Source organism: Octopus sinensis, linkage group LG2, assembly GCF_006345805.1.
Source record: "Octopus sinensis linkage group LG2, ASM634580v1, whole genome shotgun sequence".
Lineage (NCBI taxonomy): Eukaryota > Metazoa > Mollusca > Cephalopoda > Octopoda > Octopodidae > Octopus > Octopus sinensis.
In genome coordinates this window covers 121183368-121201875 of record NC_042998.1, presented here as the reverse complement: position 1 = coordinate 121201875, position 18508 = coordinate 121183368, and the positions used below count along the sequence as shown (strand labels likewise).

Genomic DNA, 18508 nt, shown 5'->3' with positions numbered 1-18508 from the left:
CTAATTTCATAATAGCATGTTTTAAGCTTAAATAATCTAAAAAAGGCTCCACATGTAAGTCTCTAATGATTGGTCATGTGACATTGAAATACTTTGTTGAGTCAGGCATTTGGATTGGCCTAGTTTTATGCAAGATATGGAGCTTGTATCCAATTGTGTTATGCAATACACCACCAAAGCAGCAAATTAAAAATGCTTGTCTAAACCTCTTTTTGTTAATAAATAGCATAATGTTTTTCATTTTAAGCAGAAGGGAGAATTTGTTTTCAGGAAGCTATGTTACGTTATTTTTGTTCCTGTTGAAGCACATGTAACCAAGTTCAACTGAGTTGAAAAGCCAACCATGTATGATTTTCAATATACAGCATTCTTTGTGATGTATTAGTCCGGTTTGCTGTATGATTTTATTTAGCAGAAGAATAAAGTGTTGCTGTTAATTGAAAGCTCATTTCTGGTATTATTTCTACTGTTTTATATGGATTTGTTATAAGCAGGCCAGAGACACCCTCTTTCAGCTAAAAAGTAATATTTCCTCATGACCAGGCATGTCTTCAAAGAAAGGAAATAAAGGACATCACTTGAATGATACTGAAACTTGCTTCCAACTATTATATGATGTCAAGGAAAGAGACAGTAAAACATACACAATTATAACAAGTTACTTTCAGTTTCTATCTTCAAAATCCACACACCAGGCTTCGGTTGCCTCAGGGCTGTAGTAGAAGCCACTTGTCCAAGGTACCACCCAGTGAGACTGAACTTGAAACCATGTAGTTAGGAAGCATTTTTTTTCTTTTCTTAGTGAAGGAAGCATACCGAAACAGATACTGCAAAACATCTTCAACCAACTCTCTAACATTTTGATAATTTACCATCCTCGATTGATACTTTATAAACGACCCCGAAACAATAAAAGGCAAAGTCAACCTGTGCAGAATTTAAAGCCTGGAAGGGTGGGGGTAGCAGGGAACCATACCAGATAGCCAAAAGGGAGGCTGGGCGACAGGTATACATAGCCAAGGGAAAAGCAGAAAAGAAGAAGTTTGCCAATGTCCAGCGACATGAGAACCAAAGAACTGAAGTATTTCTGGTTGCAAGGCAGTGTGTGAGAGAAAATTGTGATGTCGCAGGAGAGAAATGTATCCACATGGAAGATGGTGCACTTGCTTTTAATGATTCAGAAAAGAAAGAGACTTGGAGAAGCCATTATGAAAGATTGCTGAACGTGGAGAATGAATGGGAGGAGGAGAGCCTGCCAAATGTTGATCCAGTAGAGGGACCAGCTATCTGAATAGACAGCACCCTAGTAGTTAAAGCAATTAAAGGTATGAACCCAAGAAAAGTCCCTGGCCCATGAGGAATCACCGCTGAGATGCTTAAAACATCTGGTTGTGTGGGCTATGACCTAGTCAACCGCATTGTAAACTAGCTAGTTCATGATGGAGCCATACCCAACAACTGGCATAGCAGCTCCATAGTCAACTGCTACAAGGGTAAAGGCAATCCTCAAGATAGAAATAACTACAGGGGTATCAAACTGCTGGATCAGGTGATGAAGGTCACGGAGAGGGTCATAGCCCATCTCATCAGGGTGAGAGTCTGCTAATTGAGACGCAGTTCAGTTTTGTGCCGGTTAGAAGCACCACTGATGCCATATTCCTGGTTCGACAACTGCAGGAGAAATACCTAGCTAAAGATAAACCCCTATACTTAGCTTCTGTGGAATTGGAGAAAGCCTTTGACAGGGTCCCCCGTTCCCTTATCTGGTGGGCAATGTGGAAGCTGGAGTTTGACGAATGGTTAATAAGGGCTATACAGGACCTATACAGAGATGTTGTTAGTAGGGTTAGTATTGGCAATGAGTATAGTGAAGAATTCCAGGTATAAGTAGGGGTCCACCAAGGTTCAGCCCTCAGCGCCCTCCTATTCATCATAGTCCTCCAATAACAGAGGAATTCAAGACAGGCTGCCCCTGGAAGCTCCTCTAAGCTGATGACCAGGTCCTCATAGCAGAATCACAACCAGAACTAGAGAAGAAATTTCAGATGTGGAAGCAAGGTCTAAAATTGAAGGGCCTTAGAGTCAATGTCACAAAGACCAAAGTTCTAGTAAGTAGGAAGGTGAACACATCACACACCCCTTCAGGTAGGTGGCCCTGCTCGATCTGTCAAGAAGGTGTAGGTAGAAACTCCATAAGATGTACCCAGTGTAGGAGTGGCTGTGTGGTAAATAGCTTACTTACCAACCACATGGTTCCGGGTTCAGTCCCACTGCGTGGCACCTTGGGTAAGTGTCTTCTACTATAGCCTTGGGCCAACCAAAGCCTTGTGAGTGGATTTGGTTGACAGAAACTGAAAGAAGCCCGTTGTGTATATGTATGTGTGTGTATATGTTTGTGTGTCTGTGTTTGTCCCCCCAACATCGCTTGACAACCAATGCTGGTGTGTTTATGTCCCTGTAACTTAGCAGTTCGGCAAAAGAGACCGAGAGAATAAGTACTAGGCTTACAAAGGATAAGTTCTGGGGGCGATTTGCTCGACTAAAGGAGGTGCTCCAGCATGGCTTTGGTCAAATGACAGAAACAAGTAAAAGAGTATAAGTGCAACAACATCAAAGGAAGATTAACTGGGAAGATAGCTTTCATGTGTGGCCAATGCACAGGAGCAATAGACACCATAGGTGCTCAGAAAACAGATTCCATCACATGCCAGGGGGAGAAACTAGAAGTAGTTGATAGCTTCTGCTACCTAAGTGACCAAGTCTGTAGTGGGGGGTGGATGCTCAGTGAGTGTTACCACTAAAATACGAATAGCCTGGGCAAAGTTCAGAAAGATTCTACCACTACTGGTGACAAAGGGCCTCTTGCTTAGAGTGAAAGGTAGATTGTATGATGCATATGTGCAAACTGCCATGCTTCACGGCAGTGAAACATGGGCAGTGACTGCTGAAGACATGCATAGGCTTGAAAGAAATGAAGCTAGCATGATCCACTGGATGTGTAATGTCAGTATGCACACACAACAGAATGTAAGCGCCCTGAGAGAAATGTTAGCCATAAAAAGCATTGGATGTGGCTTGCAAGAGAGATGTTTGCATTGGTATGGTCATGTACTGCGGATGGAAGAGGAGGGCTGTGTGAAGAAGTGCTACTCCCAAACAGTGGAAGGAATCTGGCAAGAGGGAGACCTAGGAAGACATGGGATAAGGTGGTGAAGCATGAACTTTGAACATTGGGCCTCACAGAGGCAATGACAAAAGACCGAGACCTCTGAAGGTATGCTGTGACTGAGAAGACCCAGTAAATAAAGGGAGTTCACAGCTGTAACCACACCAGCATCACATAACCAGCCCACTCAAAAGTACCTTGGATCGCAGGGCAACATACCGTGCTTGAAGAGACCTATTGAGTCAAGTACATCAACATCAACATCAATATCAAATCAAATTACAATCAAATAGAAATTGTTGATGTGACTCCCGTGCTAGTGGCATGTGAAAAGCACCATCTGAACATGGCTGATGCCAGTGCCACCTTGATTGGCTTCTGTGCCGGTGGCATGTAAAAAGCACCATTTGAACATGGCTTATGCCAGCTCCCCTGGCCCCTGTGCTGGAGGCATGTAAAAAGCACCCACTACACCCTTGGAGTAGTTGGCATTATGAAGGGCATCCAGCTGTATAAATACTGCCAGATCAGATTGGGGCTTGGTGCAACCTCCTGGCTTCCCAGATCCCAGTTGAACTGTCCAACCCATGCCAGCATGGAAAACGGATGTTAAACGATGATGATGATGAATGCAATGCAGGGAGTCAGAACCACAAAGCACAAAGCATAAATGACTCTGGCAGTTTGATGACCACATACACACACATTGTACATTAATTACATATCTGTAACCTCCATTTCTTCAACTCTAAGTTGCACATATTATCACCACAACCATTACCACCATTGGCGCAAAGATTAATCTTCTCAAGCTGTCCAATCTATACATATAACTTCACCAATCTCTCCAAAAGCTGTTTTTATTAGTTATTTCTAGTATATATTATTGTCTTATCCTTTTCCTAACAATTTATCCAGTGACATACATTGTCAGAGTTAGAAAAAAATGTTTCCCTTTTCTTCTATTGTTAAGATTCTATAATTGCATTACAGAAAATTTTAGATTAGTGGTTTTAATTCATTCTCTATTTTTGTAATTTATGTTAGGTCACTCACGTGTGCTACTAATAACATCTACACCAGTACAACTTGCTGCACGGTTGGCTTGTAGGCAACTAAACTGGCTTCCCACGCCAAGTTTATCAAAAGAATAGATTAACCCAGCGTAGAGTCAGCAGTTATCGAGCAAGCACCAGGACTTAAAAATTCCGGGTTATTGTCTGGTGTGCTGTTAAACTATTGAGAGCGACCAGCAGTATAACTGTATGGGCAATCTATGATGTTTGTACAGCTAGTGATGGTCTGTGTTGGTTACAATTTATCTGTGTGCAAATTTGTAAAAGAGTTCATTTAATTCAATTGCCATGAGGAGTGAATAACCTGTCTTGAGCTTTCATTTTTCATCTCTCCAGAATTTTACTCTTAGTTTTGTCCTAATTCCACTACATCTATCTAAGAGACCAATATAAATTTTAATGCAATGTGAACAAAAAAATCTCATGTCAAATTTTTTGTTTTTATCACAAAACTATATATAATTATCTATTACTTTAGACTTCAAATTTCATGCATTCTAGCAAGCATAATTTCATTTGACTTATACTCCTGGAAGATGAAAAAGCAGTTACCAAGTGGTTATGTGTTTACAGCTCCCTAATTAGCAGAAACATCATTATCGTCAGCTGTAAGCACAACATCCAAGAAGCTGCCTGCTCTTTCATTTTCTAGAATACTCAAATGAAATCATGCCTGCTAAAATGTACTCATGGATTCAAAGGCATAAGTACAGGGACAAATTTGCTGAGGGAGTGCAACCCAGGTTCAAAGTGTTATCATTACCCCACAAAAGTTTTAGGGGGTGTGCTTGTACCCTATGTTCCAAAGCCTTTGTTCAAAGGGTTAATCTCTTTTGTGTGCAAGTTGAAAAATGTGTGCGCACACAAAACAATTGCAGTACTTGATTTATATCATATTTTATCCATCTCGAGAAAGTGAAAGGTAAAATTGACCTTGATGGAATTTGAACTCAACCAAATAGGGTCATAACTAAATATTGCATGCATTTGTCTCTTGCTCTATCACTGACAGTAGCGTTGAAGTTTGGGTAGTCAACAGCTATCTAGCTGTTTTACACAGTGAAGTTATATGAAAGCTGTAGGTGGTGAACATTGTAAGATAGAGTAGTATGTTCTTAGCAAATGGAGTTTATGTTTCATTGCATTCACAACACTAATTCCATCATTTCTCAAACCAGCAATGAAACTTCGGTGCAGTCGTTCATTAGAACAATTACTTAGTGGTTGTTAGAAACAGCAACCAAAGTTCTCTAAAATCACAACCTACTGTCTTTAAAAAAGCATAAACACATTGGTTTATATAGTTATAGATACTCCTGAAAAAGATGAAATGACCATGACAGCTTTTGATCATAAGTTTAATCAACTAAGGCAGTCTTGAGGCTAAACAACAGCATCTCTTGCTAGAAAGCCGAGTTATTTCAAAGTTAGTGGACCGTTTGTTGTTGTTTAGTCCCAGGTTAGCTTTGATTGAGTATAGCTATAATTGAAGGCTTCTATTTTGGTCTTGTGCTACTTTCACTGAAACACTACCGACTCACTCATCTTTCCTCCTCTCGTCATCTATCTTGTGTTCAGCCTCCAGCCACCACACCAACCATTACACTCAGTCTTGCCTTGAATTTCCAATCTGTACATCATCTTCCTGCTGCTGACGACTTATAAATATTCAAGAGCAATGTTAACTTTGTCAATCTCGCCAGTTTTTGAAAGCTTAATAAAGGCATGAGTATAGTATCTTTTCTCAGAACAAATTAATTAAAACTGAAAAAAAAAATAACCTTTCGGTATTAGTCGACGACGTCGTTCACCTTTTTAAGCCTCACTTCTTTATCTGTCATTAGGGAACATTGTGTTGGTGAATGATGCTGTTAGGCAGCTCATTAAGATTTTTCCAACCGAAAGGTGTTCAATGTATTATACACATTGAGCCCATGACTAAATTATAAGGTCTGTTGTAAGGAAATCGCACTGCGACTCTAAACGTTTCGACTGACTAGAGTATGGCAGCGTGACTGAAGCTTAGAATCTGGAGCGTATAGCTAGATACAAGCAGTTAAGACTGAATAGAATATAGCACCACGGAAGTATTAAGTCTGGACAAAATGTGGTGTTTGGAGTGCAGGCAAAATGTAGTAAACGCGTTTAGCACCAAGTCTAGGGCACAGTTTGACAGTACTATAAGATTACATGATTTATTCTGTGGGTAAAATACGGAAAAACATTTGGAATAAATATTAATATTAAAGAGGGGAAAGCGCGAAAAAAATGAACGAAAAACTAACTAGAATCAGTTAAATACTAGAGGAAAATAACTATAATTTAAATATATATGAACAAAAGTTAATTTTAAAATTACATAATATGCTGCAAGAGTTGTGTAGAAATTATACGAAACGACGGCTTTCCGTATTTGCTCTACTAAAGAATCTTGTGATGCTATGACGTCAGAGAATCATAGGACTTGTCGCCTTGTTTTATTTCGACTATACATATACTGATGTCACACTGTCTCATTTCTATATATATATTGATGTCACACTGTCTTCGTTCTCTATAGATTAATGTGATACTGTCTACCATAACCCATTGCTGTCTCCTGGTCTCTTACAAACACAGGCTTCCTGTGGCCCCGGCCTTGGGTCATTCTATTTTCTTATCTACTCAACAGAACAGCTGCAAGTCAGCAATCTATAGTAATATCCTAGGGAAGTTTCGACATCAGATACACTCAACATTGCTTCTCTCATCATCGGACACATTGACTGACACTTTTTCATTACTGGCAGACACTCACGTCCATTCATCTCTCTGGGACCAACTTCTCTGAAGACATTGTAAGACTTTTCACATTTTATCAACGATCCCTTTCTCTTCTCTCAACTATTAGTTTGTGTGTGTGTGTGTGTTGTATGCGTTCTCGTTGTTGGTCTTTCTATATTGAAATATCTATATTGTCTTGAATTATGTGATTTAGTTTCCATTCTCTATGAAGATGTATCTTGTTAGTTGATTAGCTAAACAATTGTGAAATCTGTGGACATCTTGTTAAAGAAACAGCTGACTGAAAATGTGACCGCACCTGTCCAGCTTGGCTGAAACTTGTCAATAGTTTTGTTATCAATTGAACTCAGTAGCTGGACATTAGATCAGTAGTCTGGTGATGGCTATGTATGTGTATAGTATTGTGGATTGGAACCGGTCAAATTTGTCGCTGGACCCAGTCGCAGTATTAGTCCACAATGACCCTGAAACTAAACAATGTTTCCATTATTATATTCCATGAGACAATCTTTTCACTCGGTTCTATTGCTCTTGCTGGCCTTAGAAACCGTCAGTAATTTCCCCGTAATAATTGCACTTACATGCCTGTTTTGTTATCTCGGCCAGCACAAATGGCTTTTTAAATAAATATAAGAAAAATAGTCTGAAAATAACTGTTATAATAATTACAGTTTTATAAATATTTTCTTCATATAAAAGTTTATTTATAATATATATATGTATATATTTGTCTAAATGTTTAGAATATCCACTTGACATTTTTGCCCCACCTCTCGTTTTTTTTATAACTGTATATAACCATGTTTATATATCTCCACACTTCCTGTAAATCTGTTTTTGTATCAATAAATAAGTGTTAGCGTCAAAGAAAGAATTTTCAGTTTTGTTGCTAATTTGACCCACTTAAGTTAATTTCAGCTGCGAAATAACACGTAATTCGTTACGTTTTATTAAACTAGCCTTCTGTTTTGTTTCAATTTTGCGCTGGAAAGGGTATCTGTGTGTGTGAGAGAAAGATAAAATATAACATTTCTTAACCAATTAGTCTCGTTAACAACGCAGTTTTTGTAAGTATGTTTCTTACTTCTGGAAGTTTTTGTATGTTCTAAAATTTTATGGATGTTAAGAATAATTACATTCCAGCGTTTATTGTCAATTTCTTATTGCTTCAGTTTAGCAGGGTTTAAATTAACTTCACCTCTAAATTGCAAGAGATTTGGCCGTTTCTAACGAGTCGTGATCAAACACGCCTATAGTTAAAACAACCCACCTGGATGCAAACAGTTTTTATTTTGTATCCATTATCTAAAGATACTTAACATACTTTAAAAACTGCACACGTCCTCCTCAAACTCCAAATGGAGTTAATTTGAAATTAAAGAACCTATGAGGACTTTGAAATTACTTCATTGTTTAAAACTAAAATATAAAATGATTGAGGTATTAATTTTAAAGGTGAAAATGGTTTTAGGAATTTAAAACTTTTGTAACTTACTTTTCAAGATAGAATTTTGAGCAAAAAAAAAAAAAATATCGATAGCCGAATACATTTTTAAACTAGTAGTTCTGCATGTAATTTAATTCTTACAATGTTTTTAATGTTAGAAAATGCTCCTAGTTTAAAAAAATTTTTTAATTTGGTATGTACTAACAGATTTGTTGTTATTTTTGTTAGCAACATGTCTGTCCCGTCAGCACCCAACCAACCCGCTGGGTTTATACCAACATATACAGGACCACCACCTAGCTATCAAGAGTCAGAACATTTTAAAAGTAACACTGGTAAGTTCCTCTTGTACAATTTTAATCTTATTTTCTTTACCATAGTTAAATAATATCTCTCTCTTATTCCTTCTGGTTCTACATTTCATTGCTGTTAATTATATCGTTTTATAGCTGTCAAGGCCAACATTTTCTCTTAATTACTGAGATTCCAAAAATAAACCTACTAGTTTTTTTAGTTTTTTTTTAAAGAGCTTTCATCTTTTTGCTTTGAAAGTCACAAGTTCTTATGAAAAGTAGCAATTTTAAAATGAAGCAATGAATTGAAATTTGCAAAGATGGATGCCTCTAATGTTTCCATGATATAAACATGAACTAACTAGGGTAAGTCTCTGTAATTACTCGACTTGCCTGTAATAACAGCCATATCATCCTCGGGCTTCACTCTACTGGCTTAGAAATGGAAGCTACATTAACTAATGTAGTCCTTGATACCTGTGCCAGAATAAATGATAGGTTGCCTGTGAATGGAACACTGTTGCTAATGTTTGCTCAGTCAAAGGTAACTTGGAACTAAACAACATGCTAGAAAGGAAACACCAACTTAAAAATATTACATTATTTTAAAGAAAGCTTTGCTAATGAAAATCTCTATCAGCATACCTATTTTGTCATTTGAGTATTTCTACTGTAACTTTTACTGACAAAATGTGATTTTGAAAAAAAAAAAAAAAGCTATAGTTCAATGAATTTTATTCTCTCTTTGGATGGATATATATATATGGCGTTAGGAAGGGCATCCAGCTGTAGAAACACTGCCAGATCTGACTGGCCTGGTGCAGCCTTCGGGCTTGCCAGACCCCAGTTGAACCGTCCAACCCATGCTAGCATGGAAAGCGGACGTTAAACGATGATGATGATGATGATATATATATATATATGTGCTGGTGGCATGTGTAAAAAGATTCGAGCGAGGTCGTTGCCAGTACCGCTTGACTGGCCCCCGTGCCGGTGGCAAGTAAAAAGCACACACTACACACTCGGAGTGGTTGGCGTTAGGAAGGGCATCCAGCTGTAGAAACTCTGCCAAAACAAGATTGGAGCCTGGTGCAGCCATCTGGTTCGCCAGCCCTCAGTCAAAATCATCCAACCCATGCTAGCATGGAAAGCAGACGTTAAACGATGATGATGATGATATACATAATTCATGCTACCAAATTATTACTCAGTTTGAACTGTTTTTGTCCCAACAAAACTGGTTCCTCTGTGATAATACTGTTCTAATATGCATTCTTGCTCATTTACTAATGTAGAATCCTCAAATAAAGTTCAGTTATTAAAATTAGTGGAAAGCTAATAACCCACATAGTTGCTGAGCTCTACTTAATTTTAGATTGTTTAAATATTTGAGTTTCAGTTTTTAATGTTACCATGTTACTAATACCTTGGGAGTGGAATTTAACTGATAGAAACTAGGCAAAAGTCTTTAGTGTGCGTGTCTCTATGGCTGTGACTATGTTTACATTGAACTGAAAACTTAGCTTTGAAAAATAAAACGATAAAATAAGTACTGGAATTGATATGGTCAACTAAAACTCTCAAAACCAGTAACAGACTGGTAAAAACCAATGTTAAAGCAGTGGCTCAAAACTCATTTTTTATTTTAAATGGTTTCATATTTGATGCAGACTAAAAGCATTTTATATAAACATCAATAACAACAGTTTGTATGAGAACGGCTTGCAGTATTTGTTCCAGCTCTCTGCATTCTGGGGCCAACTTTACCTTTCGTCTTTTTGGAGTTGATAAAGTATCAGTTCTTGGACTGTTTTTTTTTATTTTTCTCTTCCTGGATTGCAGTTGTCATTCAAAGATCCAACCATGTTATATTGTGTCAGACTGATCCAGCTGGGAGTTGCTTTAAGAGTACATGTATCTGTTTACATCTTAATTTCACAACTAAGAATTCAGTTGGTCAAATAACTGAATGTTCCTTGTCTAGACTGGAGAATCCACTACATATAAGACTGATGGCTTTTACACAACAAAACATGAAGGAATTGTGAACTTCTAAATGTTTGCAGTTTGAAAAGCAGGGGCATTAATTGTAGGGTGGGATTGTGCTAGCTTGACGGACATTTCAAAATTTAACATTAGTAAATCGTGTCAAGCTTGAATATAATAATGAACGGATTGTTTGTGTGCTGGCAGACTTTGTATTCAATATTGCATTTAAACAGCTCAATGTGGTTCAGCCCTTCAACTCTCCAACTCATCCAGTGCTGAATTAAGGTTTTGAATATTGAGACTTGTAAATTGTAGTGCTGGATTACTTACAGCTAAATAAACTGGGCTTGAAAACCTGTATCTTGAGCTTGGTTCTAGTAATAAGACTGATGGTACATTGTGATCTACTGATTAAGCCTCCGGTATGGTATGGTATGATGACAAAAAGAACTAATTTATGAAACTATGACCAAATAATGTTTAAATGAATAATCACAAATAAAGCTATTAAAGAATAACCGCAAATAAAAAAAAAACTACTACAAATGTGTAAGTCTCGATACAGTCATTTGACTTGCAAGAAATAACAGCTAATTTCTCTCAAGTCCTACCTTACCAGGTGAAAAAGAAAGCACACATTAACTAATGTAATCTTTAATATACAAAAAAGTGGAATGACCTAGGCTGAAATGCCTTTGATCATAGATTTTCTGAATCAGGACTAGTAGTAAATTACTTGTATGTTCTAGATTTTTTGCAACATCAAATGCAGGAAGTAGAGCTTCTGTTTATTATAACTCGTGAATATTCAGATAAAAACTAGTCTGCTACTGTGAATACATCCTGGAGATAAAACTAATTGAAACCTGTAAATGTAGATATTAATAGAGTTCGTTTCTACTGTAGATGAGGTTAATAGCCTGAGAAATGATAACCTTGCTAACAACTCTTAGATATTTAATGCTTGTATTTATTTCAACAAAACTCCCTTGTCAATCAACTCTAACCTTTAACCTCTTATTACTATCAAAGATATTCTTAATCAAAAATATATATATATATATATGAGAGAGAGAGAGAGAGAGAGACACTCACTCACTCAGAAGGGCCATTTCTACAAATCTCTTCTGAGGATTAACTTGACAGTGAAAGATGACAACATTCTCATCATGGCAGGAGACTTCAATGGACATATTGGAAAACACTCTGATGGATTTCAGGGTGTGCATGGTGGCTACAACTTTGACTCCAGAAATGAGGAGGAGACAAGGCGGCTAGTAAGGTAGGATAGAGGCTAGTCACCTGCATAGTTAATCAGGTCATTCAGGAAGGTGTAATACCAAGTGGCTGGCGTAGCAGCATAATTGTTAGCTGGTGCATTAGATAAAAGCACCTATAGGGGGAACACTAACTTCAGAAAACCTGCTAACTATCTGATCACTTATCAATATGTGGGGGCAGTGGGGACACCAACCAGATTGATTACATCCTCACCAGATATAGTAAGATATATGCTCATAAATGCAAAATCTTTCCCAGGGGAAGAATGTACAACTCAGCGTAAGCTAGTGGTTAATGACTTCAGGCTTAGGACCAGAAAGATCCAGAGACACATGCCAATATGGAAAAGGAGGCTGTGGAAGTTCAAGGATCCTTCGAACGGGTAGAGATTTAGAGATGTCCTCAATGAGGCCTATGTTGAGAAGGAGGGAGCAATAGATAAATGATATAGAGGACAACTGGATGTTCCTATGGGACAATTTATTAAGGGCAACAGACCAAATTTGTGGGTGGAGCAAAGCTTCTGCCAGACCAAGGGTGACATGGTGATGGAACAGTGATGTGGACAGGGCCATAAAAGAGGAAAGACAGGTCTGGAAAGAGTGGAAAAGAGGTGGTAGCAAAGAATCCTATCAGAAGGCTAAAAGGGAGGTGGTAGCAAAGAGTTCTATCAGAAGGCTAGATGTCGGGCCTATCTAACTAGGGTAGAAGCTGAAAAGATGTTTGCCAATGTCCTACAGCATGAAGGTCAGAGACTTGAAGTGTTCTAGATTGCTAGACAGTGTGTCAGTGAGAATCCAGATATTGTTGGAGAGAAATATGTGCAGATGGATAATGGTATACTTGCACTTGATGTGGATAAGAAAGTGGTGCAGAAAAGTTACTATGTGAGACTGTTGAATGTAGAGAATGGATGGAATAAAGGGAGTCTCCTTCATGTGAATCCAATAGAGGGACCACCTATCCTAGTGGACAACAGTATGGTAGATAAGGCAACTAAAAACCTGAAAACTGGGAAAGCTCCTGGTCCCTCTGGAATCGCACCTGAGATGCTTGAGATATCTGGTAGGTTAGGATACAGGCTAGTCACCTGTATGTTAATCAGGTCATTCAGGAAGGTGTGATACCCAGTGACTGGCATAGCAGCATAATTGTTAGCTGCTACAAGAGTAAATAAGGGTGGTGCATTAGATAAAAGCAACTATAGAGGCATCACTCCTGAACCTGGTGATGAAAATTGCAGAGAGAATTATAGCCCAATTAATTAGGAGCAGAATTAGGATAAATGAAATGCAGTTCAGCTTCATCTGGGAAGAATCACTTTTATATGCTATTTTCATAGGCAACTGCAAGAGAAGTTCTTAGCTAACAATAAACCATTATACTTGACATACTGATGCAGTAAAAATGTTAAGTTTGAGACCTTAAATTTGATGTTGCAGTAATTCAACACTTTGCTATTACAAACTATCTTTCCAAATCATATATAATGTTTGTCTGTACTATTTATTATACATTTCATAAGTGTTTCCTACCTCATTTGAGATAATGGAAAACATTTTTTATTTAGTTTTTTTTTTTCGAGGAAGGTCATTATGTTTCAATAATTTTAAAAATAGTTGCCAGTCCTTAGCAAAAAGAAGAAAGTTGTAAAGTTGTTTCTTGTACCCAAGTCAGTTTCAGTTACGATTGAGCTGATTGTGATGATGAAAGACATTCCATATTTGATCCTTCCATTTATATTTTGTGAGCAGGAACTATATTGTTCAATAGGTCTTTCATCAGGAAGATCATCATTTAATGTATGTTTTTCATGTTGGCATGTGATCCAATACTGAATGTCTTTAAATATAAATATAGGCATAGGAGTTGCTGTGTGGTAAGTAGCTTGCTAACCAACCACATGGTTCTGGATTCAGTCCCACTGCGTGGCACCTTGGGCAAGTGTCTTCTATTATAGCCTTGGGCCTACCAAAGCCTTGTAAGTGGAGTTGGTAGATGGAAACTGAAAGAAACCAGTTGTATATATGTATAAATATGTGTGTATATGTTTGTGTCTGTCCCCCCCACCAACATCTCTTGACAACCAATGCTGGTGTGTTTATGTTCCTGTAACTTAGTTGTTCAGCAAAAGAGACCAATAGAATAAGTACTAGGCTTACAAAGAATAAGTCCTGGAGTCGATTTGCTTAACTAAAGGCCTTGCTCCAGCATGGCTGCAGTCAAATGACTGAAAGAAGTAAAAGAGTAAAGAGAAAGCTCTGTGGCTAAGAACATCACTTTGCAATCAGTTTCAGATTTGACCCCAAAGCATTCATTGACCATATTTTATGTGTGAAGTTTTAATAGAAACTTGCAGAAGCTGCTGTGAATATTTGTATAAACTGGTATGTTGAGTTACAGCTTTTGAACTAAAGAAAGATAAAATTTATTAATTTAATAAAAAGATATCAATAAAATATTAAGACTGAAATAAGTACTGGGGTTGATAGGTTAACTAAAACACTTGAAGGCTGTGTTTCAGTATAACTGCAGTTTAATGACCATAACCAGTAAAAAAATACCTTCAAACATCAAAAGATCAATTATGTGTGTATGGGGATGGTGGAATAGAGCTCAGTTATTTCAAGTTTCCTCCAGGCAAAGCATTTATCAGACAGTATATCTGAAATGTATTGAAAGTAATTCTTTATTGATATTCCATCTTATGAATTCCTCTGGAATGAGACCCTTGAAGCAATGAAAAAGCATTTAACTTGAACAGTAATCTATAAAGAGGCATGTTTTTTAAAAAAATGAGTTTTAGAAAAACCATATCAGTGTTATTGAGAAGAAAGAGAACAGATTAAACACAAATAAGGACAAAGTTTGAGATATTTTGGATTATCAATGTTTCATGTCTGTATGTTAGAATAAATTCTAGCTTGTGTATATGTAGATAGTATGATCAGTTGTATTTTGCATTACATTTGTCAGTTTTTGTATATTGGGAATGGTTACCATAGATATGTGAAACCTCATCATAGAAACTTGAGTGACACTGAAATGACTCTTCCATTCTCTTTAGTTATGACTAGGGGCCTTTTTGGTCAAAATATCAAGATTATTTTAAAATGAAATTCTTCACTACATTGCCATGCTTTCAAAATCACTATATTCATACATATTTCAATACATAAAATCCATCTTTTTAATAGTGCACACATTTATAGTAAGAATATAGAATTGTCTCTAAGATTTTTCTTTTCCTTCTCACGTCAGATATGCTAAATTCTAGTACTGATTATTTTAGCTGTTTAACTCCACTCCCTCTGCCCAATTAAGTTCCTGAGCGAAGAAATGCAACAGAACTTTCTAAAAAGTTTTCAGTCATATTGTTTCCAAGTAGCTTGTGTCACTGGTGCTTTGGAGTGTTTAGACTATTTGCTGACATGTTTTTAAGTTGAAAAGGATGTTATTTATATATTTATATTTTTTCAATTGACTGCAGGTATGACAAGCTATCAAGTGTGTACTTTGTACTGATATCTCTATGAACCATTGTTTAAATAATTCAACACTGTTGCATAATATTTAAGTACTTATTCTAGTTGCAATAAGTCTATAAACTTCAGGGTTGTGTATCTTTGTTAACATGATCCTGTTTTCCAGGAGAATGGCTACAGGAAGCATATCTCTGAAGACTAAACTTAGCTGTCTTAACGCTTTTAGTTTAACTTTCAAGTAGACAGTGAAATTTTAATAATTATGTTGATTCTGTTGAGCAAAATGTCCCTCTATGTTTGCGGAAAGTTTTTTTTTTTTTTTGTTTTGTTTCACTTTTATTACTTTATTCATTTAAAATCTTTTTAGTCTTACCTTCATCAATATTGTATTTGGCCACCATTCTATATCACTTTGAATAATAGATGCAGGCATTGCTGTGTGGGAATGATTTGGCAGACAGAAACTGTACAGAAGCCTATTATGTGTATATCTGTGCATGTGTGAATGTTCGTTACATGTCTTTACTCTGCTATTGTGTGGATAATGGTAATATGTTTATATCTTTAGTGAATAATTACCTGTGGCTTGGTAATTTCAATATATGAAGACCTAGGGAATAAAAATACTTTTTAATAAACAGACGGGTTGACAACAGGAGCTTTAGAATATTGCTTCAATAAATCTTGATGAATCTATGACTGCATAGGAAACACTAAAGTAAAAACAATGCAGATGATAACGAATTTGTTAAAAGCATCCAACTTAAATCTTGACTTATCAACACATCACTTCCATTGTGATATTAATGTGTTGTATCCTCTTTGTTTCTTGTGCAATGGTTTCTATGTTTCCTTTCAAGGTATCTTTGTAATGCCTGTTCCTAATTGTGCTTGATTCTCCTGTTGTTTTCCCCATTGTTTCCCCATCATATGTCCGTTTCCCATACTGGTATGGGTTGAATGGTTTGATAGGAGCTGGCCTGCCAAACAGCTGTCCAGGCTCCAATTGTCTGTTGTGGTTGGTTTCTACTACTTAATGCCCTTCCTTGTGCCAACCACTTTACAGTGTGTGTGGAGTGCTTTTAACAGGAAACTAGCATGCCTGCAAGACAAAAGAGCTCTCAGTTGGAAAATGGAGTGGTAGAATAGCCAGTTTGTAATGCTCAGGGTGGTCTTCGAGTTTTCTGTCTCTCACTCGACAAAAGACAATAACCATGCATGATACTCCAAATCATCTAAAGCAGACCTTCACCTCCTTTCATCTGTATCACTGCTGTACTAAGCACTGTAAATATTCAAGCTTAACATGAGCAGATACCAGTCTGTGACAACCTGCACAGTTTATGGGCACTGTCTATCCCACCCCCAATGAATATTTTGTATCATAAATGGCTAGATACTAAAATTAAATTTATTTTCACTACTTTGTCTCTTTTATTATTTTTTCTTTCAAATTATAACAATTGTACAATTTTCTGTCAGTTTAAAAACAATTTGAGCAGCTTTTGACATTCCTTTATCTTTTGCAGGTTACACTGGAAACTATGGTTCTATGAACCAACAACCAATGCCTACCTATTATCCCCCACATCAACACACAACTGTTACAGTTCAGCCTCCTCCACAAGTAGTTGTAGTCGGAGGTTGTCCAGCTTGCAGGGTTAGTGTTCATTCATTCATTCATTCATTCTTGCACATTAAGTTAGATCTTACTCATTTAACTAACTGTATAAAGCTACATACAAAATTGATGCATCTTGTTATTTTTCCTTAAATCCCTTTATACATGTTTGTAAAAAGACTATTTTATTAATTTTATGCAATGCAACTGGCATTGAAGGCTTTTTACTGTGTAATTAATGATCTATTCGAGGAGTCAAATATTCTACTGTTCTCTAACACAGTCTCACTCCTTTCTACTCTGCTGGTTTCGTATATGGAGTCAGATGTTCATTACTTTTATTTATTTTTGCTAGAGCTTTAAAAATAATTTTTTTTTGTTCTTTACAATTCATGGAGTAACTGTTCCTAACATTGGCACATAGCTATAAATTTCACAGAAGTTTGATTTAACCAGCCCTCGTACATAAGTATTTTATTGACATTGAAAGCATGAACAGTTTAGATATTCATCTGGATTTGAACTGAGAACCTAAAGGATATAAGTGAATGTTGTAAAACATTTACTCTTGAATTGGAGGACATGTAAGATTGTATAAGCTGATATTCCTGTGACAGATTTTGTGATTTACATAAAATACAAATTACATTGTTATGGATCAAAAAAACTAATGAGGTTTCTGGAATGTCACTCAAACAATTTCTCCCAGATTGGCTCTCTATTGTTTTATGGTCTTGATGGTATCATAAATTAGAAGCTTTGTAAAATAACGTCATGAGATTAACTATGGTTTGTCTAATAAACCTCTTAGGTCACAATGTGTATTGTAAAGAGAGTAGATAGATACAGTTTTCTCTTTATTCCATGTATAACACTTACAGTATTATATATAGAATTATAGAGTGTATCTTTTGTGTTTGTTGTTACTTCTGCACTATTGTGTCCAAAATCCTGGAGGCCACTCTGAAACTAAGTTACAGAAGTAATACCAAGCACTAAACGTATGTGTGCAAGCATGGCTGTATGGTTAAGAAGCTTGCTTCCCAACCATCTGGACCCGGGTTCAGTCCCCACTGCATGGCACCTTGAGAAAATGTCTTTCGGTTAGTCTTGGCTAACCAAAACCTTGTGAGTGGATTTCATGGATGAGATAGAAACTGAAAGAAGCCCAGTGTGTGTGTGTGTTTGTCTACTCTTGTCTAGATATGTGACGGTTGTGATGTTATTTCCAGTCTCCCATGAAGAACATGTCTGGTTATGGAGAAATGTTACCTGGTTTTGAAACAGCTGAGGGTTGGTGAGAGGAAAGGCATCTAGTCATAGAAAAACCTACCTCAACAAATTCTACCTGATCCATGCAGACATG

At 37.0% G+C, this 18508-nt stretch overlaps 1 protein-coding gene across 1 annotated transcript in view; it reads left to right on the top strand.

The window, feature by feature from the left end:
• Window positions 1-6671: 6671 nt before the first annotated feature.
• The window catches only part of LOC115230357 (brain protein I3), a 14092-nt gene continuing 2255 nt past the window's right edge, over window positions 6672-18508 (top strand). The window contains exons 1-3 of the mRNA XM_029800565.2: window positions 6672-7079; window positions 8702-8808; window positions 17051-17181. Of these exons, the coding sequence (XP_029656425.1) occupies window positions 8706-8808; window positions 17051-17181 (234 nt within the window). The 5' untranslated portion in view covers window positions 6672-7079; window positions 8702-8705. The remainder of the gene's footprint in view (window positions 7080-8701; window positions 8809-17050; window positions 17182-18508) is intronic.